The 27,500-nt window shown below is 37.1% G+C and overlaps 1 protein-coding gene across 7 annotated transcripts in view; it reads right to left on the reverse strand.

Moving 5' to 3' along the window:
* The window catches only part of arap1 (ArfGAP with RhoGAP domain, ankyrin repeat and PH domain 1), a 95,479-nt gene that overhangs the window by 58,583 nt on the left and 9,396 nt on the right, over nt 1–27,500 (reverse strand). For 4 of the 7 annotated variants that reach the window (XR_013822776.1, XM_079886479.1, XM_079886477.1 and 1 more), the window contains exons 2-11: nt 25,223–26,040; nt 13,746–13,855; nt 11,396–11,478; nt 11,203–11,309; nt 10,320–10,484; nt 9,603–9,672; nt 9,246–9,366; nt 3,920–4,110; nt 2,065–2,171; nt 778–977 (exon numbers count right to left, since the gene is read on the reverse strand). Coding sequence is in view for 6 of the 7 variants with exons in the window: in XM_079886479.1 (XP_079742605.1) it covers nt 778–977; nt 2,065–2,171; nt 3,920–4,110; nt 9,246–9,366; nt 9,603–9,672; nt 10,320–10,484; nt 11,203–11,309; nt 11,396–11,478; nt 13,746–13,855; nt 25,223–25,977 (1,909 nt within the window). In the remaining variant the exon portion in view is untranslated. Of the gene's footprint in view, nt 1–777; nt 978–2,064; nt 2,172–3,919; nt 4,111–9,245; nt 9,367–9,602; nt 9,673–10,319; nt 10,485–11,202; nt 11,310–11,395; nt 11,479–13,745; nt 13,856–21,643; nt 22,160–25,222; nt 26,041–27,500 lie in introns of those variants that run through there. The other 3 variants (XM_079886482.1, XM_079886481.1, XM_079886480.1) reach the window with 3 other exon arrangements.

A 27,500-nucleotide genomic window follows, 5' to 3' on the forward strand; every position in this document is an offset into this window, starting at 1 on the left:
TTTGATTTAAAACACAATTTTTAAAAAAAATTGAGGTTTGCTGTGCTTGTTTGTAGGGAAGCTCGTGATTGGCCAGCTAGTCGTTACCTGCACATCTATTGGTCAGATATGGTTCAGCTAGTGAACGAAGCTCGTGATTGGCCAGCTAGTCGTTACCTGCACATCTATTGGTCAGATATGGTTCAGCTAGTGAACGAAGCTCGTGATTGGCCAGCTAGTCGTTACCTGCACATCTATTGGTCAGATATGGTTCAGCTAGTGAACGAAGCTCGTGATTGGCCAGCTAGTCGTTACCTGCACATCTATTGGTCAGACATGGTTCAGCTAGTGAACGAAGCTCGTGATTGGCCAGCTAGTCGTTACCTGCACATCTATTGGTCAGACATGGTTCAGCTAGTGAACGAAGCTCGTGATTGGCCAGCTAGTCGTTACCTGCACATCTATTGGTCAGATATGGTTCAGCTAGTGAACGAAGCTCGTGATTGGCCAGCTAGTCGTTACCTGCACATCTATTGGTCAGATATGGTTCAGCTAGTGAACGAAGCTCGTGATTGGCCAGCTAGTCGTTACCTGCACATCTATTGGTCAGATATGGTTCAGCTAGTGAACGAAGCTCGTGATTGGCCAGCTAGTCGTTACCTGCACATCTATTGGTCAGATATGGTTCAGCTAGTGAACGAAGCTCGTGATTGGCCAGCTAGTCGTTACCTGCACATCTATTGGTCAGATATGGTTCAGCTAGTGAACGAAGCTCGTGATTGGCCAGCTAGTCGTTACCTGCACATCGTTTGCAGAACACCACGGCGAGGTTGATGGCGGCCCACTCGGGTTTAGCAGCGCTGCAGTCCGCACACATCTGATTGGATGGCTCCGCCCAGATACGCTCGGCAACCTCGTAATTGGACAAGGCCTCTTTAATGGAGTTGCGCATCGCCTCCACCCACTGATCCTTCAGCTGGTCTGTGTCCGCTACAAAACTACACACACACACACACACACACACAAACGAAGTGAATCAATCAACTAAGTTACAGCGCTGTCTGCATCACGTCATGATTCACTGCTGTTGTGATGAAGACAATGTGCAGCAATCCATCCGAACTTCATTTCTTTGCACTTCTGTGATAGTCATATAAATATTACATTAATTGGACTTCTGGTTATGACGCCACTTCCGGTTTCATCTAATTTCATCAATAACTGCTCTAGCATTACTAATAGAAAGTCTTTACTGATATTTCATATATTCCTAACAAATATGGAACCTAAATTGTTGAAAAATAAAAGAGGGAAAACGTCCAAGTCAGATCGAGATGAAGGGCTCTCCGGCTCAGAAGACCTTTACTGATCCTTCAGCTCACTTGAACACTGACTGTCACGCCGTATTAAAATCGACAGAATTTTAAAGTTGAGAATTTTCTTCATATTAAAAGTAACACAGAATTAAGATTTTAGATTTTTTAAAAACCCATAACATTACAAATTAAAACTGAGAAATTAATATTGACAATGTTGTAGTTTATCCACGTTGTTCTCCCTTTTCATCTATTATTTATATTGCAGTTACGAACATGTATAGTTTTAGCTTAGTTAATAATAAGAACACTGGCAGTGTTTGAATAAGTTTCTGTGGGTCTGAGATAAAACTGGTGCATTTGTTGGGTGCGTTCACACACAGATACACACACACACACAGATACTACATCTGACATTTATATTCACTGAGCAGATGAAGAAAAAACCTACAAAACCACAACATCTGTGAGAGCTAGAACACACACACACACACCGAGAGAGACACACATACACACACACTTTCACACAGAGAGAGAGAGAGAGAGAGAGAGACACACACACACACACAGAGAAACACACACTCTCTCACACACACTGTATCACACTATTATCTCTCTCTCACACACACAGTTATTTCAGCTGGCCAGAAGAACAGACTCTCAGTGACTCTCAGAGCGGAGCAAAGATTAACTGAGAGATGAATGAACGCATGACGGATGGAAAGAAGTATAAAGAACAGAAAGCAGAAATAGTGTGTGAGTGTGTCACCTGAATATGCGGTACGGTGTGGTCAGATCAAACCCTCTTCGGTCCATCTCCTTCACATTCCCAACATTCATATCAATAGAGGTGATCCCGATTCCCAGACGATAGTCCTGAACAGAAACACGTTTACTTGACCATGTAAACACGGACAGTTGCTACATCATAGTTTATTAATATCCACAAACTATTATGTTCACACACACATACAGTTATAAGTTATGCAACTGAACATTGAGCAATACAATCAGACAAAAGTAACATGCACACACCCACACTCACACACACACACACACACACACAGAGATTCTCTCACACACACACTCACACACACAGATACTCACACAGATAATCACACACAAAAACACACATAGATTCTCACCCTCTCACACACACACACACGCACACACACACACACACACACGCACACACACACTAACATCCAGGAAACGACAACTTTATAAGAGTCCATGTCAGCAACTAAAGTGGTCATGATTTGAGAACACATAAGAGGTCGTTGTACTATAAAAACATCCAGTAAGTTTCAGAACTCAAAACTTCCTTGTTAGTCCAAAAAAAGCTTTTATTGAAACCAAGCACTGAAGACGACGGGTTTCAGATCGTGTCACATAATAACATAACAGAGTGACGAAAGACCAGAATCAGACCGACGCCCACTTATTTAGCCCCACCCATTTATTTAGCCCCGTCCACTGGTGTGTGTTAGTAAGATGAGACTAGAAGATTAGACTTGACTAATGAAGGTGATGTGACTTGACTTGACTAGACACGCCCCTTCCAACAGAGCCTTCAAATCAGGGCAGAAAATGGCTTTTTCTGAAAAGCTAAACCACAGTAATGAACCTCAAGACTTCTGCCACGGTCAGGATTTCAGTGGGGAATGAAGGTGACTTGACTTGACTTGACTTGACTAATGAAGGTGACTTGACTAATGAAGGTGACTTAATGAAGGTGACTTGACTAATGAAGGTGACTTGACTAATGAAGGTGACTTGACTAATGAAGGTGACTTGGCTTGACTAATGAAGGTGACTTGACTAATGAAGGTGACTTGACTTGACTAATGAAGGTGACTTGGCTTGACTAATGAAGGTGACTTGACTAATGAAGGTGACTTGACTTGACTAATGAAGGTGACTTGAATAATGAACGTGACTTGACTAATGAAGGTGACTTGACTAATGAAGGTGACTTGACTAATGAAGGTGACTTGGCTTGACTAATGAAGGTGACTTGACTAATGAAGGTGACTTGACTAGACTAATGAAGGTGACTTGGCTTGACTAATGAAGGTGACTTGACTAATGAAGGTGACTAGACTAATGAAGGTGACTTGGCTTGACTAATGAAGGTGACTTGACTAATGAAGGTGACTTGGCTTGACTAATGAAGGTGACTTGACTAATGAAGGTGACTTGGCTTGACTAATGAAGGTGACTTGACTAATGAAGGTGACTTGACTAATGAAGGTGACTTGCCTTGACTAATGAAGGTGACTTGACTAATGAAGGTGACTTGGCTTGACTAATGAAGGTGACTTGACTAATGAAGGTGACTTGGCTTGACTAATGAAGGTGACTTGACTAATGAAGGTGACTTGACTAATGAAGGTGACTTGCCTTGACTAATGAAGGTGACTAGACTAATGAAGGTGACTTGGCTTGACTAATGAAGGTGACTTGACTAATGAAGGTGATGTGACTTGACTTGACTAGACACGCCCCTTCCAACAGAGCCTTCAAATCAGGGCAGAAAATGGCTTTTTCTGAAAAGCTAAACCACAGTAATGAACCTCGAGACTTCTGCCACGGTCAGGATTTCAGTGGGGAATACTGTTTACCTCTGTGTTTTTGTAGAGATAGACTTTATCCGCACACACCACCGTGTAGAGTTTGTGGCGCAGGCCACGCAGCTCCAGATAACCCTTCATCTCATAGTTCACACAGGGGTTAAAGGTCAAGTCCAGGCTCGTCCGCCCCCGAGACACTCCGACAGAGCTCTTCAACACCGACACCCACTCGTTCCTATCCACTGACACACACACACACACACACACTTTAGTCGTTGAGTGAAAGTGACTGTTTATCTGACTAGTCTCAAGTATCTCGTGTTTAAGTCATGTGACTGTGATATTAAAACAGTGTAATGTTTACTTCCATATTTACCTGACATATCTTTAAAAGTCTTAAATTTAGTTATAAGAATCTTAAATGGTATAACAAATGTCTTAATTATGTGTTTACTGTACTGTGATTGTTTTAGATGATTGAATTATGACAGTGTTTACTGTATTGTGATTGTTTTAGATGATTGAATTATAACAGTGTTTACTGTATTGTAAATGTTTTAGATGATTGAATTATAACAGTGTTTACTGTACTGTGATTGTTTTAGATGATTGAATTATGACAGTGTTTACTGTATTGTGATTATTTTAGATGATTGAATTATAACAGTGTTTACTGTATTGTAAATGTTTTAGATGATTGAATTATGACAGTGTTTACTGTATTGTGATTGTTTTAGATGATTGAATTATGACAGTGTTTACTGTATTGTGATTGTTTTAGATGATTGAATTATGACAGTGTTTACTGTATTGTGATTGTTTTAGATGATTGAATTATGACAGTGTTTACTGTATTGTGATTGTTTTAGATGATTGAATTATAACAGTGTTTACTGTATTGTAAATGTTTTAGATGATTGAATTATAACAGTGTTTACTGTATTGTAAATGTTTTAGATGATTGAATTATAACAGTGTTTACTGTATTGTAAATGTTTTAGATGATTGAATTATAACAGTGTTTACTGTATTGTAAATGTTTTAGATGATTGAATTATGACAGTGTTTACTGTATTGTGATTGTTTTAGATGATTGAATTATAACAGTGTTTACTGTATTGTAAATGTTTTAGATGATTGAATTATGACAGTGTTTACTGTATTGTGATTGTTTTAGATGATTGAATTATGACAGTGTTTACTGTATTGTAAATGTTTTAGATGATTGAATTATGACAGTGTTTACTGTATTGTGATTGTTTTAGATGATTGAATTATAACAGTGTTTACTGTATTGTAAATGTTTTAGATGATTGAATTATAACAGTGTTTACTGTATTGTAAATGTTTTAGATGATTGAATTATAACAGTGTTTACTGTATTGTAAATGTTTTAGATGATTGAATTATAACAGTGTTTACTGTATTGTAAATGTTTTAGATGATTGAATTATGACAGTGTTTACTGTATTGTGATTGTTTTAGATGATTGAATTATAACAGTGTTTACTGTATTGTAAATGTTTTAGATGATTGAATTATAACAGTGTTTACTGTATTGTAAATGTTTTAGATCAGGGGTGGGGAACGTTGATCCTGGAGGGCCGCTGTCCTGCAGAGTTTAGCTCCAACCCTGAAAAAAACATTCGGCTGCCTGCAACTTCAGTAATCCTGAAGACATTGATTAGCTTCAGGTGTGTTTGATTAGGGTTGGAGCTAAACTCTGCAGGACAATGGCCCTCCAGGATCAACGTTCCCCACTCCTGTTTTAGATGATTGAATTATAACAGTGTTTACTGTATTGTGATTGTTTTAGATGATTGAATTATGACAGTGTTTACTGTATTGTGATTGTTTTAGATGATTGAATTATGACAGTGTTTACTGTATTGTGATTGTTTTAGATGATTGAATTATGACAGTGTTTACTGTATTGTGATTGTTTTAGATCAGGGGTGGGGAACGTTGATCCTGGAGGGCCATTGTCCTGCAGAGTTTAGCTCCAACCCTAATCAAACACACCTGAAGCTAATCAATGTCTTCAGGATTACTGAAGTTGCAGGCAGCCAAATGTTTTTTTCAGGGTTGGAGCTAAACTCTGCAGGACAATGGCCCTCCAGGATCAACGTTCCCCACCCCTGTTTTAGATGATTGAATTATAACAGTGTTTACTGTATTGTAAATGTTTTAGATGATTGAATTATAACAGTGTTTACTGTATTGTAAATGTTTTAGATGATTGAATTATAACAGTGTTTACTGTATTGTGATTGTTTTAGATGATTTTAGATGATTGAATTATGACAGTGTTTACTGTATTGTGATTGTTTTAGATGATTGAATTATAACAGTGTTTACTGTATTGTAAATGTTTTAGATGATTGAATTATGACAGTGTTTACTGTATTGTGATTGTTTTAGATGATTGAATTATAACAGTGTTTACTGTATTGTAAATGTTTTAGATGATTGAATTATAACAGTGTTTACTGTATTGTAAATGTTTTAGATGATTGAATTATAACAGTGTTTACTGTATTGTGATTGTTTTAGATGATTGAATTATGACAGTGTTTACTGTATTGTAAATGTTTTAGATTGAATTATAACAGTGTTTACTGTATTGTAAATGTTTTAGATGATTGAATTATAACAGTGTTTACTGTATTGTAAATGTTTTAGATGATTGAATTATAACAGTGTTTACTGTATTGTGATTGTTTTAGATGATTGAATTATAACAGTGTTTACTGTATTGTAAATGTTTTAGATGATTGAATTATAACAGTGTTTACTGTATTGTAAATGTTTTAGATGATTGAATTATAACAGTGTTTACTGTATTGTGATTGTTTTAGATGATTGAATTATAACAGTGTTTACTGTATTGTAAATGTTTTAGATGATTGAATTATAACAGTGTTTACTGTATTGTGATTGTTTTAGATGATTTTAGATGATTGAATTATGACAGTGTTTACTGTATTGTGATTGTTTTAGATGATTGAATTATAACAGTGTTTACTGTATTGTAAATGTTTTAGATGATTGAATTATGACAGTGTTTACTGTATTGTGATTGTTTTAGATGATTGAATTATAACAGTGTTTACTGTATTGTAAATGTTTTAGATGATTGAATTATGACAGTGTTTACTGTATTGTAAATGTTTTAGATGATTGAATTATAACAGTGTTTACTGTATTGTGATTGTTTTAGATGATTGAATTATAACAGTGTTTACTGTATTGTAAATGTTTTAGATGATTGAATTATAACAGTGTTTACTGTATTGTAAATGTTTTAGATGATTGAATTATAACAGTGTTTACTGTATTGTGATTGTTTTAGATGATTGAATTATAACAATGTTTACTGTATTGTGATTGTTTTAGATGATTGAATTATGACAGTGTTTACTGTATTGTAAATGTTTTAGATGATTGAATTATGACAGTGTTTACTGTATTGTGATTGTTTTAGATGATTGAATTATAACAGTGTTTACTGTATTGTGATTGTTTTAGATGATTGAATTATGACAGTGTTTACTGTATTGTGATTGTTTTAGATGATTGAATTATGACAGTGTTTACTGTATTGTAAATGTTTTAGATGATTGAATTATGACAGTGTTTACTGTATTGTGATTGTTTTAGATGATTGAATTATAACAGTGTTTACTGTATTGTAAATGTTTTAGATGAGTGAATTATAACAGTGTTTACTGTATTGTAAATGTTTTAGATGATTGAATTATAACAGTGTTTACTGTATTGTAAATGTTTTAGATGAGTGAATTATAACAGTGTTTACTGTATTGTAAATGTTTTAGATGATTGAATTATGACAGTGTTTACTGTATTGTAAATGTTTTAGATGATTGAATTATAACAGTGTTTACTGTATTGTAAATGTTTTAGATGATTGAATTATGACAGTGTTTACTGTATTGTGATTGTTTTAGATGATTGAATTATGACAGTGTTTACTGTATTGTAAATGTTTTAGATGATTGAATTATGACAGTGTTTACTGTATTGTGATTGTTTTAGATGATTGAATTATAACAGTGTTTACTGTATTGTGATTGTTTTAGATGATTGAATTATAACAGTGTTTACTGTATTGTGATTGTTTTAGATGATTGAATTATAACAGTGTTTACTGTATTGTAAATGTTTTAGATGATTGAATTATAACAGTGTTTACTGTATTGTAAATGTTTTAGATGATTGAATTATAACAGTGTTTACTGTATTGTAAATGTTTTAGATGATTGAATTATAACAGTGTTTACTGTATTGTGATTGTTTTAGATGATTGAATTATAACAGTGTTTACTGTATTGTAAATGTTTTAGATGATTGAATTATGACAGTGTTTACTGTATTGTGATTGTTTTAGATGATTGAATTATAACAGTGTTTACTGTATTGTAAATGTTTTAGATGATTGAATTATAACAGTGTTTACTGTATTGTAAATGTTTTAGATGATTGAATTATAACAGTGTTTACTGTATTGTAAATGTTTTAGATGATTGAATTATGACAGTGTTTACTGTATTGTGATTGTTTTAGATGATTGAATTATAACAGTGTTTACTGTATTGTAAATGTTTTAGATGATTGAATTATAACAGTGTTTACTGTATTGTAAATGTTTTAGATGATTGAATTATGACAGTGTTTACTGTATTGTGATTGTTTTAGATGATTGAATTATAACAGTGTTTACTGTATTGTAAATGTTTTAGATGATTGAATTATGACAGTGTTTACTGTATTGTGATTGTTTTAGATGATTGAATTATAACAGTGTTTACTGTATTGTAAATGTTTTAGATGATTGAATTATGACAGTGTTTACTGTATTGTAAATGTTTTAGATGATTGTAAGAGTGTGTGTGTTTCATCTTCTCCCTCATATGCAGAATAAGCAGCTGGAAGCAATAAAGACAAATAAAAACAAGAGTCCAGGCTTGTTTATAATTAAAACACCCCAATTATGCAGAACATATTTTTGCTGGTTATTATTGGAATTTCAATTCCATAACTATTAAATAAATACAGTTTGAACCTGAAATATTTAAAATTCTAGTCTTGTACAGTATAACTAATATATTTTATATATACTAATAATATCACATATAACACACACATATGTAAATAAATAAATAATTTTGAATCTCTTTGAATCCCTTTCCAAGCCCTGTGTTGGTGTGTTTTCGTGAGGTCACACAAAAGTTTGTGTGAAACTTTTGTTTCATCGGACCACAAAACCTCACATATTAACTGTGCGTCCCACGTTCACAAACACACTTTATTATCTGCTTTAAACAATAACACACACACACACACTTTATACACTCACTGTCGCTCTCGGCGCGGAACAGGAAAGTGCGATTGTGCGTCACGACCTCAAACTTCTGATCGCCCACGTTGACCACGCCGGTGATGGACGCTGTCGGTATGATCCTCTTCGAGTAGACGTCCTACACACACACAAACACAAGTGTGTGTGTTTAATCAGCAGCGGATGTAAATGTCAGTGGTGATGAAGGACACGTGTGAGAGACGTTCATCATGTCCTTTCACATCATACTTTAATCAGATGAGCGTAAACTACTAAACTACTCTAAAGTCACCATGAAATAAATAAATAAATAAATAAATGAATGGAAAATTCTGGTTTAGAATAGAGAAGAAAAGACTAGAGCAATACACACACCTTCTCAGTGTCGAAGTATCTCAGGTATTCAGCATCCAGTTTGACCCAACGTCTCTGGTAGATAAGAGACCTGCGCACACACACACACACACACACACACACACACACACACACACACATATTACATAACACACTTTATTTTATATAGGACAGATTGCTTCAAAAAAGATTTACACTAGTTATGCTGTGCGAAAAAAAGCCTGATTGCAGCAACTTCCTTTTTTGTTACAGATATGCTGAAGGTTTTGTTCTCTTGGACATGTGGGATAGAAACTGCTTTATTCACAAATTGATTTACGCAATATTCAAATTTTGCACAAAAGTTACATTTGCAAATTTGGATGGAAGCATAGATACGCACAAACTCGCGCACACACACACGCACTCACTCGCTCGCACACACATATACTCACTCACTCGTACACTCACACACACACCCTCTCCCACATACCCTCTCCCACACACCCTCTCCCACACACCCTCTCCCACAGACTCACTCACACACCCCACACACACACCCCACATGCACACACCAACATATTTTTACATTTTCAAAAAACATCATTAGTATGTTTATTAACCTATTTCTCCATTGAGATGCAGGAGATCTCACTATCCTTGTGGGGGCATTTGGTCCTGTCAATGTAATATAAACCTTTACCTTTACACACACACACACACACACACACACACACACACACACACACACTCACGCACCCTTGAGGAGGATTCTTGTCCAACCAGCCCATTTTAATAACCGGAACGCTCGCGGAGTCGAAGTCTTCTCGAGGAGGCGAAGCACTAACATGACCAGCGAACGGCAGATAGATGCTGTTCTGAGAGCCCGAGATCGAGCCGAAGTCATCAATCCACGAACCCCGTCTGTGTGTGTGAGAGAGAGAGAGAGTGTGTGTGTGTGTGTGTGTGTGTGTGTGTGTGTGTGTGTGTGAGTGTGTGTGTGTGTGTGTGTGTGTGTGTGTGTGTGTGTGTGAGTGAGTGAGTGAGAGTGAGTGAGTGAGTGTGTGTGAGAGGGAGAGAGAGAGAGAGAGAGAGACCAACTTAATTAAGCAAACATCCAATAAACACACACTCACTTACAGCCGAAAAACACACCCCATCAGACCTACACACATGTATTTAATGTTCAATTTCTAAGTTCAGTTGTTACATGATTTCTGTATTATATACTTTTCATATTATTTATTATTATCACTCTTTATTTATTTTATTATTATTGTTTAATGTTATTATTTTTGCTATATCTAGCCATGAATATATATAAATATTGTATTTTTTTATTATTATTGTCCGGCTTTACTAAACGTTCTAAATCATCTTCTATGCTGTTTTAATGCTTTGGCAATACAAAATGTATCTTTTTTTTTTTTTTTTTGTCATGCCAGTAAAGCTTTCTGAACTGAATTGAACTGAGATAAAGAGGGAGAGATGGGAGAAGTCAAGAAAAGAAGGAAGTGTTGTTATATTATTACATTGAACATGAACTTCTCCTATTGCCAAATCCACTAAAGCCTTACAGCAACACGTTTGCAGAACTGCAGGAGAAATCTAAATACGTCGCTGCATCTGTTAATAGACTCACTCGATGGACACGGACTGGTAACAGCTTGTGTCGTCATCGAGCAGCTCGTCGTCGCTGCACAGGCTGCTGTAACGGGGCTTCGTCACCTTGGGAACCAGCAAGGACGTCTATTGGAGGAAACAGCTGTCAATCACACAGCGGCTGTGCTGATAGGACGAATCTGAGGTGTTGAGGAATGCTCGTTATTACGCACCTTGTTGGCCATGTCTATGAGTTTAGCGTCTCTGCAGGGCTCGCGGTCGTCATATTCATCTGAACTTTCCCCTGAATCCAACTCTACAGAGCAGAAGAAGAGAAAACAAGACATTAACTCATCAAACCAGACACTACATGTGTTTAGAGCATCAGACTCTTGCAGAAGGACTACTAGAGTAGGTACACCTTCATCTTTTTTTTCCCTACATATTATGTGACCTTGGACCACAAAACCAGTTACAAGATATATGATTATGATAGGACCATATTTGGCCGAGATACAACTATTTGAAATTTTGGAATCTGAAGGTGCAAAAATAAATAATAATAAACATTGAGAAAATCTCCTTTAAAGTTGTCCATTTATGGTCATGATTTTGCTGCATTCACTCACAAAAATATATATTTTTTATATTTACGGTAGGAAATTTACAAAACATGATGTTTACTTAATATCCTAGTGTCTGGGGTCACATATTTATTGTAGTATTTTCAGATTTACAGACAAATAAACAGTACAATCACAGGATAGGACCAAACAACTACACACACATAAACAACAACAACAACAAAAACTAAAAATGAGAATGATGGACCAAATGAGATATATAAAATATGTAAAATAAAAAATAAAATTGTAAATAAGTTAATAATAATAAAAGATGCCGCATAGGCAAATCTGCCGTGAAAACACTGACGAAATTTAAGGAAAGTGACAATTATAAAAGAAAACAATTAGATTTCAAATTGTGTCATCATTGCCTCTTTGACTAATAGTCAAGAAGTCCCCAAGGAATTTCAAATCCACCGGAGATATTCAAAATTAAGAAATAATAATAACAAACATGACACCTATGTATTTTTACCTAAAAAAAATAATTTGAAAAAAAAAATCATTTTTTGAGGAAAGTGGCAATAATAATAACAATTAGTTTGCCAGGTGTCGTCATTTTCACTAGTTTTTGAATATTCAAATTAGATATTAAAACAGAACAAAAACCATGGGCATGATATTGAAGACAGAGGCTCAAATGCTTCATCTTTAAGTGTTCGTTGCTGTAGCTTTGAGCTCATTAATATGCAAGAATGATATTTTAATGTCGCACTCCAGGCCACACACACATTTCAGCCAATCAGATGCTGTGTAGAATGAGAAAGCTCCTCCCCCTGATCTCAGCTGCCAATCATGTGACATCAACGAAAGCCTACTGGCTTATTGAGAAACAGAACAAGCCCTTTTAAACATCCTGCAACAACTTCCTGTTTTCAGTGAAACAAAAGTTTGGGATCGGTACTATTTTTAATGTTTCTGAAAGAGTCGCGCTCAACAAAGCTGCATTTATTTGATCAAACATACAGTAAAACAGTGAAATATTACTCCAGTGTAAATCATCTGTTCTCTATGTGAATATACAGTAAAGTGTAATTTATTCCTGTGATCAAAGCTGAATGTTCAGCATCATTACTCCAGTCTTCAGAGTCACATGATCCTTCAGAAATCACTCTAATATGAGGATTTGATGATCAAGAAACATTTATGAGTATTATCAGTGTTGAAAACAGTTCATATTTCTGTGGAAACTAATATTTTATTTTCAGGATTCTTTGATGAATAGAAAGTTCAAATGAACAGCATTTATTTGAAATAGAAACTTTTGTCACATTAAACACTACCGTTTAAATGCTTGGGGGGGGGGGGGGGTAAAAGAAATAAACTTTTATTCATCAAGGACGCATTAAATTGATCAAAAGTTTAAAACATTTTCAACACTGATAATCCTCATAAAGGTTTCTCGAGCATGGAATCCTCAAGCCATCAGTGCGCACGTCCCGGACGGGTTCGCCCCTCGCTGGGTCCCCGGGAACACTTGCGCTGTGGTCTGTGCTAGTTTCATCACGCTTCTGCGTTCGGTTGTGTTGGGAGTATCGGGAGCACACGTGTGTTGTAAAACTGAAGATGTTTTCTTAATTTCAGTTCTTCTATCTGCATGTGTTTTCTTCAGCTGAGCTCTCTGGGCCACCGTACCAGACTAAGAGCTTTATTTGTCATTCTACAGAAGAGTGCAGTGGAATTATATGCGATCCTATTCAAATCAATCTCCCACTTTACAAACAATAATCCTATAAGCAACAAAAAAAACATTTCTACTATGTATCAAATTTTACAAAATAAGTGAGAATGATGAACAGTAAACGGTAATGTGTGTATATATAGATTGTTTCAAAGCAGCTTTACAGTGATAATAGGAAATGAAACAGAGCTTGTTTAGGCTTTACAGCAGCTCTAGAATAGAGTTATAATAGAGTTAGTGAGTGTTAATGTCAGGGTTTAGTGCGGGTCTACTCACTGCTCTTGAGGGGCGGCGGCGGGAAGTCTCTTCTCTCTCTCTCTCTCGGTCTGATCCGAGGCGGGACGTCCGGGAGTCGATCCGTGTCCGAGAGATCATCCGCAGGAGAGCTGAGACGAGCACACACAGAGGAGGAAGAGTTATCATCATCATCATCTTCATCTTCCTCCTTCAGCTCAGAGGAGAAGCTGCGGAGAACACTGATCAGCCGACTGAACTTCTTCATGCTGGAGCCACAGAGAGAGAGCGGGAGAGCGCGTCTCTACACGCCTCGGCCTCGTGAGCGCAGAAGCACCTGACACAACAGGTTCATCAGATCCACCACACACCTGTGCTGAGCTTCACATGCGTCACTCGCAGCACAACAACACATTTCCAGTGTAATTCCACACATACACATTTGATGATTAATCATTAATCATATGAAATTCCAGGAAACCAAAACTTAAAGGGATAGTTCACCCTATGATGGACAGATGCACAGATGCACTTTTATGATTGACAGATGCACTTTTATGATTGACAGATGCACTTTTATGATGGACAGATGCACTTTTATGATGGACAGATGCACGTTTATGATGGACAGATGGACTTTTATGATGGACAGATGCACAGATGCACTTTTATGATTGACAGATGCACTTTTATGATGGAAAGATGCACTTTTATCATGATAGATGCACTTTTATGATGGACAGATGCACAGATGCACTTTTATGATTGACAGATGCACTTTTATGATGGAAAGATGCACTTTTATCATGATAGATGCACTTTTATGATGGACAGATGCACTTTTATGATGGACAGATGCACAGATGCACTTTTATGATTGACAGATGCACTTTTATGATTGACAGATGCACTTTTATGATGGATAGATGCACTTTTATGATGATAGATGCACTTTTATGATGATAGATGCACTTTTATGATGGACAGATGCACTTTTATGATGGATGATGGATAGATGCACTTTTATGATGGACAGATGCACTTTTATGATGGATGATGGACAGATGCACAGATGCACTTTTATGATTGACAGATGCACTTTTATGATGGACAGATGCACGTTTATGATGGACAGATGCACAGATGCACTTTTATGATTGACAGATGCACTTTTATGATTGACAGATGCACTTTTATGATGGATAGATGCACTTTTATCATGATAGATGCACTTTTATGATGATAGATGCACTTTTATGATGGACAGATGCACTTTTATGATGGATGATGGATAGATGCACTTTTATGGACTTCAAAACAGAAACGGCCATTCACTGCCATTATAAAGCTTGGAGAGCCAGGACATTGGCTCTTCCAATGCCAATACATTTAACATAACTCCGATTGTATTCGTCTGAAAGAAGAAAGTCATATCCTGAGTAAAAAATGGGCTAATTTTAATTTTTGGGTGAACAATCCCTTAAGGCACAGTTTCATGATAGATTATCATGACAGAATATGCTAATCAATGACTAGAAGACAGTTAACTCCACATCTGCTACATAAATTCATCAAAACAATAACAAAGCCGTAACTTGATGACGCTGTGAATGAGCAAGGAATCATGGGAGTTGTAGTCTTCACCTCCACAGTCGATGGAAAGCAATCCGACGGGATTCAGGCAGAAACCATGTTCATGGATGAGTGAATTTATTAAAGTTTTACTAATGCTATGCTTATATGCTGCTGCCACTCTTTTAACTTTGTTGTTTATGTTTGTTTTATAATTAAAGTTGTCGTCTCCTTCCTCCCTGAACTTTGTTACAGTTGCATTATCAATTAAATTTACGTTATTTTATTTCATTCTAATGAAATAGCCACAAGTGCTGAATTACTACTCACTTTATTTGACAAATTAAAATTGTTGGGTAACACAGCGCTGTTTTACTCGCTCAGAAAGTTCTGTTATATCGTTACTCTACTTGTTGCACACAGCTGATATTATTAATAAAAGATTGATGACTTGTGTTGCTAAATGGCATGCAATTAATTTTCAAATCTATTGTTTTGTCTATCTATCCATCTATCTATCCATCTATCTATTATGTGTAGCATATGTGATATTTGTTCATATGTGAGTAAAAGCCTAAATTATATCCGTTCATCATATAAAGCGATCATATCTCTTCACACAACTTGCTTGAATCAAATCACAGTGATTCATTTTATGACACATTTATGGATCTTCAAAATTTTGGTTAGGTGGACAGAAACCTCTTGGAATTCATTACAAACATCTTAATTACTATGTCAAAGATGAATGGTGAAAGATGATCTTATGGGTTTGGAACGACATGAGTAAATGATGACAATACTATACACATATACACATATAGCCTATATATATATATATATATATATATATATATATATATACACACACACACACACACACACAAGAAGTGTTCTGTGTAAAAGAGGGTAGGTTTGGGCACGTTTTGACCGTCATCTGGCATTCACCCTACATTTACATGCATTAGAGGAAATCACAGGTTTATTTCAGTATCTGAACAGCATTTGTTTCGAAGTTTATCAGACTGGAAACACATTTTCTCATGTGTGTTAAAGATAAGGTGCATGCGGACGGTCAAACAATGAAGTTTCCTGTGACCTCTGACCTGACAGAACAACTGACCGACAAAAGAAGAGAGAGAGAGAGAGAGAGAGAGAGAGAGAGAGAGAGAGAGAGAGAGAGAGAGATTTTAAAAAACAAAACATCTGCAAAAGTTTTGAATGAACCCTTGACTTGACCTTCAGCTCTGAAACTTCCGCTGCATTTCTAAGAGTCGACTGAGCTCTGCTCGTTCTGAAACCCTCCGCCGACTCAGGGAAGAAAAGACCTCAGGAAAATCCAGAGAGTTGAAATCAATGACCAAATAACCGAAGACCAGCACAGGGAACGCTGAAGACACTCATTCAGGCTGATCCGTTCTGCTTTCACATCCTCAAATCAACTAACAACTTCATTTAATCATCAACAAAAACTGAAAGATTTCTTTCAAAATACGACTCCATTCTCGCATTCCTGGACTTTCTGGAGCAACCATAAATATATATTTCCATACAAATGAGGATTCATCTTAAGAGGACAATAACAAGACATAAAATTAGCCAAATGCATGTACTCTTTAACTGTTACTCTCACTTGTTGAACGTTACAGGATCTTCAGAGCTAGAGAATCCATCCATTCATGCCAAGTCAGCTTTATTTACCTAGTGCTTTTAACACAGATCGTTTCAAAGCAGCTCTACAGTGATAAACAGGACAATAACTAGCGCTGTGACAGTACCAACACTACTCAAACTTCATTGTTCTTGCAGGGTTTTTTTCTGCATTTGAAATATTTTGAATGAAATCAATCTTTGTCCCAGCAAAGACTTATGTGATCATCTGAGGTGACGATCTGCAGGTTGAGCGAATTAACTCAATGACCAATCAGATGCGTTTCATTCAGTCAGAATCAGAAGCACAGGGCAGTTTTTGTTCAGCATCAGTTCTGCGAAACCTAACGCAAACAGAGCTGATTCTGACTCACTTAAAGGGGGGGTTGATTATGATGTCACTTTTCTAACTTTAGTTAGTGTGTAATGTTGCTGTTTGAGCATAAACAACATCTGCAAAGTTACGACACTCAGACTTCAAAGCAAAGGGAGATTTTTTCTTTTACAGAAATCTCTTTATAAGGACTACAACAAACGGCTGGTAGAGACTACACCACATTCCTCCCGGGTTAGTGACATCACAAACCCTAAAATTTACATAAACCCCGCCCCCTGAACACGATTTATAGATTATCATGACAGAATATGCTAATCAATGACTAGAAGATAACTACGCATAAGCTACATAAATTCATCATCAAGCTTTTGAAGCTCCGCCCCCTGCGCCGGGAGCAGCAGCTCATTTGCATTTAAAGGGACAGACACAAAAACGCTGCGTTTTTACTCACCTTTAAAAGGTGACAATTTTAACATGCTATATAAAAATATCTGTGGGGTATTTTGAGCTACAACTTCACACACACACTCCGAGGACATCAGAGACTTATTTTACATCTTGTGTGAAAAGGGCATTATACCACCAAATTAAAAGCCTCTGTTTGGCTGTTGAGTTCATGCGCTGAACAGATACGTCTGTGAATACGTCTACAAAGCTCAACCCTGCAAAAACACACTGTAAATAGAAACCTTCAATGCTTTTCATGAGTGTGTTTGAAAGCGGCGCCAATCAGCAGGTCCCGGTATATGAGCACACGTCACTCCTCTACTCACTAAACTGCACAGTTGCCACTTTCAAGAAACGGCTGAAGACGCCTTTTTTTCGGCAGTAACATCCGTTAATACTAACACCTTCACTTCTAATCTATCTATTCTATGTACTGTGTTAGAATACACTGGGAGGGGTCATAGCACTTGCATATTGTTGTCATACTGTTAGTTTAACTGCTTCTATTGTTCTCATTTGTAAGTCGCTTTGGATAAACGCGTCTGCTAAAAGAAACAATGTAAATAAGAAGTACAGGTACTTTTGACGACCCTAAAGCAAACTTCACCCAATGCTGCAGTGAGGCGTCTCTAAAAAAGGCAGTAGTGTGATTACTCAGCATGTGACAGCAGCTGCTTCCATACAAACATCCTTTTATAGATCGCAGACTGACCGAGATGACTGAAGTTTCACTAGTTCACATGTCATTGTGAAAACAGACACCGCTGCATTCTGGGAGTTTGACCTTCAACCCACCAGAGCCTGTGACAAAGCCTTTCCATCTCATCGGATGGTACAGATCTTATTAGGGGTGTAACGGTACGTGTATTCGTACCGAACCGTTTCGGTACAGGGCTTTCGGTTCGGTGCACGTGTGTACCGAATGACTGAATGCAATATTTTGTGTGCGGAACATAGGTACATTTTCGTGTTTCCACACGAACATATTAAGTGGCGGAAGTCTCCGCGTTCAGCGCAAATCCCGCCCTGCAGCTGATTCTAATGTTTTTTCCTATTAGACATTCTCTGGTTTTACCCGTCGTCACTGTAACAATGAAATAGACTGCATGGCGAAAAAAAGCTTTTCCGCTTCGTGTGCGCCGCCGCACTCTCCGTTCCGTGGCGTGCGCGCGCGCGTGTGTGTGTGTGTCGACGACCCGCTGCGCTCTCTGCTCAATGTTCGAGTCCTTGTTTGCGCTGCGCGTTCTGCTCTGTGGTTAACGGCCCAAACACTCAATCATGTACCGATCACGCACTGGAAAAGCAAAGTCCGCTCAAATAAGGTGAAATTTCTCAGTAGTAACTTAGATTTCTGTTTGCTGAGCTGGTATAGTCATGCTGGCAACAATGGTAAAATGACCTGTTCTGATCACATGCTCTGGTAATAATAGCTTTGGACTATATTTTATTTTGATAATTATTAAAAAAGTGGAAAAAAAAATCTTAAATTGATTATGTTGATTGATTATTGAAAAATAATAATACATTAATATATTTGTTTAATATTATTTTAATATAGGGCTATTTTCTGTTCCTGCACTGTAATCATAGTTATTTATTTATATTTTTCATTATATTTTATTATGTGATATTGGTTTGAGACTGAGAGTATTTTATTTAGTGGAGAACTTTGCAGCAGTATTTTATTTCTTATTCTTTTTTTATTTGATATCTATTTTATTATATTTTATTAAAAAGTGTAAACAAATTGTTAAAAAAAGTTTATAGTAATAAACAACCTGCAGTTTAATGTTTGCATTTCTTTCCCTTACTGTACCGAAAATAAACCGAACCGTGACTTTAAAACCGAGGTACGTACCGAACCGTGATTTTTGTGTACCGTTACACCCCTAGATCTTATGGATTAAAATCACTGAAAATGGCCTGGATATTATAACGACAACAATCTACCAATATAAAGTACACTTCAAGAGGTCATACGTTTGAAAATTAAAAAAAATGTAAATGTTATTTTTGTTTTTTTTTAAGTTTCTTCCGCTCACCAAGGCTGCATTTATTTAATCAGAAATACAGTGATAAAAACTGTTTTCTATTTGTATTTATTTCAAAATATAGTTAATTTATTGTTGTGATGGCAAAGCTGACTTTTCAGAATTTTCCTTCTTTTTTTTACATTTTTTATGGGTTTTAGATATTAAAAAAATAAACAAAAACATCAAGAACGCATTAAATTGATCAAGAGTGACTATTTTTCAAATAAATGCTGTCCTATTGAACTTTCTATTCATCATAAAATCCTGAAAAATTAAATGCATCACAGTTTGTGAACTGTTTTTCAACACTGATAATAATCATAAATGTTTCTTGGTCATCAGATCATCATATTAGAGTGATTTCTGAAGGATCATGTGACACTGAAGACTGGAGTAATGATGCTGAACATTCAGCTTTGATCACAGGAATAAATTACACTTTACTGTATAGAAAACAGCTGATTTACACTGGAATAATATTTCACAGCAGTTTTATACTTTCCAGATAAAATTTTACTTTTGACTTGAGATAATTTTTATTTTTATAGAAAAGAATAATTCTCATTGGTTCCTTTTAGGGTTGAAAATGAACGGATTAACAAAACAGATTAAAGTTTCAATCCTATTAACACGACCTACTGTTCCTGCACTTTAAGTGACGAATACGTAAAAGAAACTATCAATGTGAATTCAAAATTATTATTATTGTTTTTGGGATAAATAACACTCTCTTTTTGTGAATGATTCATAAGCGCACGTTATTCTACAAGACATGTATAATCTTTCATTAAAACAACTCTAAAACAAATGACATGCACAAATATACATATTATAATCTGACCGTATCACAGCCTAAAGCATCAAATTAAACCAGTTTTTAGGAACTGCACAACTGAAATTCTGTACAAAGTGATTCATGCATATAAATGTTTTTTACAATATACAAACGGTTTAAGTCCGGAAACTTGACGCTAATGGATCATTACAGTATATTGACGGATGAATTCAAAATAATAATAAAAAACGCCTTGTGTTAAAGTCGACTAGTGAGAACATCACTAGACCAAAGAAAATGCCAATCAATGAATAATCAGACGTCTTAAAAGTGTGTCCAACCAGATCAATTAATGAACAGACAATTAACTGGCCAATATTAGGCATTTTGAAGTTTTCAGCCTCAACCATTGCTGTAAAAACCCACATCAATCAATCAATACTAGCTAACTAACTAATGTAAACCCACCTCGCCGTGCAACAGAACAGAAGAGTTTCTAACGAGTTTTTAAAGGCAGGTCAAACTCAAAAACACAACGCTAATGGATGTTTCCATGGATCATTACAGTATGTGGACGGATTCATTTAAAATAAAGATGACTAGTGAGAAATGAGAACATCAAATGCCAATGAATAATCAAACGTCTTAAAAGTGCGTCCAACTAGATCAGTTATCGATTAACTGGTCGATTAACTGGTCAATATGTGGCATTTAGAAGTATTCAGCATCAACCATTGCTGTAAAAACCCACATCAATCAATTGCCCAACACTAATATCTAACTAACTAATGGCAGCGCAACAGAACGACCCTTGCTTAACTCGACCCTGAGTTTCTGATGTGTTTTTAAAGGCCGGTCGATCTCATGCTGCTTTATACTGATGCTCATCAAACAAACCTTCATCTGAAACGAGCAAACCAACATCAGAGCATGAAAGCAGAGCACGGTCAGTCGCATTCCCTCGCTAAACGCCCGGAAGTGAACTAGTGGTCAACCACGACCACGGAGTCAGTAGGAAGTTACTGATGATGACTGATAGTTTTTGTGCAAGAAAAGTGCGTTTATACCTGTGAAACGTTCACACACACACACAGAGAAAGAAACACACACCATGAGAAAGACGAACCTGCGGTTTTACAGTGCAGCACGTCAGCTCAGAAACACTGCCATCGGAAGTGAACGTGAGGGCTCTGAAGAGAATCACACACACTGCACTCACAACAAAACACAACATCAGGGCACTAACATCATCTACACAACACAGAGAAATCAAGTAACGACAGCAATACACACACACACACACACCCAGAACAGTGATCCTCATCATCACAGCACAACAAACACTCACTTCCACATTGAACTTACGTGCTCAAACATGCCAAATAAGGCCATCACAATCCCGCTATACAGTGATAAACCAGGAGATAGGGTCCCGTAAACCAGTGTGAGGACCCCAGAGAGTCGGAGAACCCCGTGGAGAACGAGCGAGCCGACCACACAGAGAACAGACGGAAGTGGAAAACACTTTTTAGACGCGAGTCTCTGAGCCGAGACCTTCACAAAACTGAAAAAAAACAAAGAGCTTCCTGAATTCTGCCTCCCGTTTCGCATGCTCACAGACGCGGTTGCACCACACACTCACATGCAGAAACACAGATCACAGACACTAACCCTGCATTCATGTGTGTTTCTGCATTGTGGCATTATTAATTACTAAATTATCATTATTGCAATGGGGGAAAAAAAACATTGTTTTTATGCGTAATGTGAAAAATATTATCTATTATTTGAATTGTAAAGCATTCAAATGTCATGCATCATTATTACAGCAATCTTTATAAGTAATTAAGACATAAAAAAGTCAATTTTACTTATATATTATATATTATACTATATATACACAATAATAAAAATACTAATGAGCATTATTGAGAAACAAACTCAAAAGTAAAACATTTACAAGCATTAATAAGAATGATATTTTTGAATTCATGCGAGTCTTTAAATCATTATTACAGCGATCTAAAAGTAATAAAAGTAAATTGTACATATGTATATATTTTATTTAGGCTATATAGCCTATATAAAATAATAAAAAAATGCATTACTATATGAGCATTATTGATAAACAAACTCCAAAGTAAAACATGTACGTGCATTAATAAGAATGAGATTTTTTCAACTTGAGAACTTAATTGCTTAATTGCCGTGGAAATAATGTCTGCCGAGACTTCTCAGAAATGGGAATCTAAAGCCACAATTTCTCAAGGATATGAATCACAGACTGACTTTCTGGAAAGCCACTAAAACTCGTTTCTTGTGGGATACAGCTGCAGAAGTGCTCTCGCATGGCATTGTGGGTCAGCAGCTTCTGGTTAGAGGAACCCACACAGATTGATGAGGAGAGAAGTGCTGCCATCTAGTGCTGGCGTGCAGAAACACTCCTGAACAAGGCAACACTGAACATGTTTTACACTCCAAAACTGAGGATCAATCAGACCTGTGATCAAAAACAGGTAAAGCTGATCAAATCCAATATTTGGGTAGGGGTGTGTGATACTGACAAAAAGTTATATCTCAATATTTTCTGGGATTTTGCCGATAACGATGATCAGACAATATTTTGCTGAGTGTGTTATTGGCATGTTTAGGCAGTGACAGAAATTAAATTTAAAGCTTTGGTATAATGCCCTTTTTCACAAGATGTAAAATAAGTGTGTGTGTGTGTGAGGTTTTAGCTCAAACTTCCCCACAGATATTTTTATATCGCATGTTAAATTTGACACTTTTTGAGGGTGAGAAAAAAAAAACGCACCGTTTTGTGTCTGTTCCTTTAAATGCAAATGAGCTGCTGCTCCCGGCACAGGGGGCGGAGCTACAACAGCGTGCACTCACACAGACACGCATTTCAAAACATTTCAAAAACTTTTAGCCTTTTAAGTTCAAACCGGAGTCAGACAATGATGGAGAGACTCAAGAAGTGACAACATGTAGACAACATTTCTGAATGGTTAGTTGATGAACTTACGTAGCTTATGTGGAGTTATCTTCTAGCCATTGATTAGCATATTCTGTCATGATAATCTATAAATCGCGATCCAGGGGGCGGGGTTCTGTAAATTTTAGTTTGTACATTTGTTACTGAGAAAAAAACATTTAAATATGTAATTTTGGTGATCAAAGATGAGTTTTAGGGGATATAATTATTAACTACAGGGGGACTTTAAGTTACAAAAAAAGTGGCATGGTTTCCAAGTTATACATTATACTAGATATATAAACAATGGGTGCAGTTTCTGTGAAGACCACAGGGTGGCGCTCTCACCATCACAATACAAGAGTGTGTGATGATGTTGGTCTGAATCACAATAACCGAACACACTCCCACTGCCTGGAAGAACACGTCATTTCCCAGCGCTGACTCATTTCCACTGGTCCGTTTGACCCTTGTGATGGTCTACGGGTCACATGACTCAATGACCTCCAGTCACAGGAAACACAAACACTAGATTGTGCAAATGCATTGAGTAAAAGCATTCAGTGTCATGAGTGTTCACTATGATACTACTCTCACTGTTCCGGCAGAATCTGGGAAATGTGCATTGCAGTATAAACACACTGTGTGAGGTGCTGTATCCCACAATGCACTGCACTCAATGAATAAACTGCAATTTGACACACTGCTCACACTATTTAAACTACAAAACGGCTTAGAATAGTGTGTAATATGTGAATAGGGACGCGCCTCAGGTCATTCACTTTTTTTAATGTAATTTTTTTATTCATGTATTTGATCGTGGCGCTACAGCGATCAGAAGTGCAAAATGGCTCATAAACAGTTTGTCCCAGACTCAAGTGTCTTATATCATTGGAAAGCAAAACTCAAGACGTACTTAACGTATATCTCCGATTTCATTTCCGGTATGCACATTTTTCCGCCATTTCGAATTTTGTCAAAAACCTGCTTCTGCGAACTAGTCGTAGGTTTTTCGCCCGATCGGAACCAAACCAGTCTAGTACAAATCTCTGGACTCTCTAGATCAATAATTATCAAAAAGAAAAAGTTTAACTTCACCCTTTGGATAGCTATAACAGGGTAATTTAGAAAATGGGCGTGGCAAAACATACTCAAAAGCCTATAACTCCTAAACGAAAACTCAAGACGTTATGAACATAAGTGGGCACATACGACATATGTGATCCTGGACCACAAAACCAGTCACATGGGGCAATTTTTTGAAATTGAGATTTTTGCATAATCTGAAAGCTGAATATATAAGCTTTCCATTAATGTACGGTTTGTTAGGATAGGACAATATTTGGCAGAGATCCAACTATTTGAAAATCTGGAATCTGAGGGCATTGAGAAAATCTCCTTAAAGTTGTCAATTTATGTTGGCGATTGTGCTGCATTTACTAACATAAATGTTTTATTTATTTTACGGTAGGAAAATATCTTCATGGAACATAATCTTTACCTAATATCCTAATGATTTTTGGCATAAAAGAAAAATCGATAATTTTGACCCATACGATGCATTGTTGGCTACTGCCACAAATATACAAGCGTGCAAACTTTTATGGATATCGGACCATAGGTGGCGCTATAACTGTTAAAAAGCTTTAAAACCCATCGCTCTGTCTCTATAGTGAGCAGTACACATACTAAAGCAGTTCGCTACACCAAACAAAGTGTGTGTTGTACCTGAAAACGGGAGGGCTTCCGGTCGACATGCTTCTGGGATTTGTAGTCCTGGAGCACACGGACACACGAGGAGGAGGAACGGGGGGGGGTCTGTACGGCACCGGCACCGGCACCGGCTCGTCTTTAGGCTCTTTAGAGACGCCCACGGCGTAGCTCTTCGGAGGAAGAGGAGGAGCACCTGCTTCTCCCTGAGAGGAAGATGAACACTGCTCATACAGGTGGAAGCGCTCCGAAGACGAGGAAGAAGAAGAAGAAGAGGATGTAGGAGACTGAGGGGAGTGTTTGCTCTCGCTCTTCTGGAGTTGCTGCGCCGGCCCTTTAAGAGGAAGGTGTTGTGGGCGTGGCCTCGGAGTTGGGATGGGCGTGGCTCGATCAGGTGTTTCCGTGGTTACGGAGCCAGGAGTGAAGGGAACGGGAGGTCGATTAGGCATGAGACGAGGCGGGACGGGAGGCAAACGCTTGTTTTCCGTTGCGAATTTCGTTCTTTCTCTGGCGACGGGTCTGTCGTCCTCTCGCTCCTCGTCGTCCTCCATCTCGGTGTCCGATGGGAAGATTTTGCGGAGACTCCCGAGGATCCGCTTTCTGTGGCCGGGAAGAGCCACGCCCATTCGCTGAAGCTTCGCAGAGGATAAATCCTGGCATTCCCACAGCGTTCCCAGCCCGGACTCCTGGAAGGCGGAGATGTACTGGTCGAGCCGGAGGTGGTTCAGCCACTCCGACACAAGCTGGGATCCTTCCAGCGGGACCGAGGACATGACGGGAACGCCCACAAACCCTCTGGGATGAGGCAGAACTACACGCTTAGGGAGTCATCGGGACTGGGGAAAGAGGGAGAAAGAGATTAATAATCAATACAGGGTTCGTACAGATACTGTTAAATGAAATTCAAGGAGTTTTCAAGCACTACTTTTTTGGTTTTGAAGGATTACAATCAACAATCAAACAATATCTTTAAAATTCTAAAAAAGGTAAATAGACAAATAAAAAAAATAGTACACAAAGTTCAGCACATGCAATGGATGTGGTAACTTTAGCCATATTGAACAACTTTGCCTCAAGAACCACTGCTGTCAATCAAATTGTTCATTAAATATTCACAATTATATAAAAAACCTACTTCTGCGAACTAGTCGTAGGTTTTTCGCCCGATCGGAAACAAACCAGTGCAGTACAAATCTCTGGACTCTCTAGATCAATAATTATCCAAAAAAAAAAAAGTTTACCTTCACCCTTTGGATAGCTATAACAGGGTCATTTAGAAAATGGGCGTGGCAAAACATATAACGCCTATAACTCCTAAACGAAAACTCAAAACTTTACGAAAATAAAGTCATAAAGTCTCATATCTTAGAGTCATTAACCTTTAAGATGTATGGCTTTGATTTTCTTGCAGTTTTAGAGTAAAACGTGATTTTGAAAATATATATTTTTCATATAAAAATTGAAAATACAATTTTTGTGCATTTTTCATAACAATACACGTAAAGTTTAAGTTCACTTTTTTAAAACTTTTTTCACTTCAGCAATAATCTGCCTAATGTCGTCTCTGAAAAGAGATCTTCAGTCTGTCGCTCTAAAGCGTTCAAGATTTACCAGTTTAAGCTGGAAATGTTATTTTCAGGTCTATGCTCAAAAAGTGAATAAATGGGTCATAAATAGGCTACAGCGTAAATATAATTTAGTACCATAAAATCCCCTAAAAATACAACATATTAAATAAAAAACATTATCAAACTAAAATATAGTACATTAATTGAATGGACAAAAACAAAACAAAAAAAAGGTAATTTTTTACCTACAGGCGAAGAGCACCAGAGGGTTAAAAGGATACTATGACAAAGATATTACTTTCCTTATTAAAACTTGAACTTTGAATATATGATTGACCTGAAGAATGAAATCTGTGTCATATACTTGAATAATGATATGAGCAATATCACGCTCATAGCATGCGAAATGGCTCTATTTCAAAGGGTCAAATTCAAGTTCAAGAACCCTGTCAATAATATCATCGCTAATGATAAACTACAGATTTCTTTTCCACTTTTCACAATGTTGTTTCACTGCAGCTTTCCACAGAACGTCACCGGCCTAAACTTCATAAAACACCTGTGTGTGTGTGTGTGTGTAGCACGAGTGCGTCTGCATCTCTCAGTGAAACTGAGCCTGCATGCTTGACATTTACTGCCATGTTCTTCCTCATATTTTCATTACATGTGGTGGGAAATGACACACAGAGTTCCTGCACGAGAAACAGAACCTCAGGCGTCCCAGAAAC

The sequence above is a fragment of the Squalius cephalus genome (assembly GCF_949319135.1).
Source record: "Squalius cephalus genome assembly, chromosome: 11".
Lineage (NCBI taxonomy): Eukaryota > Metazoa > Chordata > Actinopteri > Cypriniformes > Leuciscidae > Squalius > Squalius cephalus.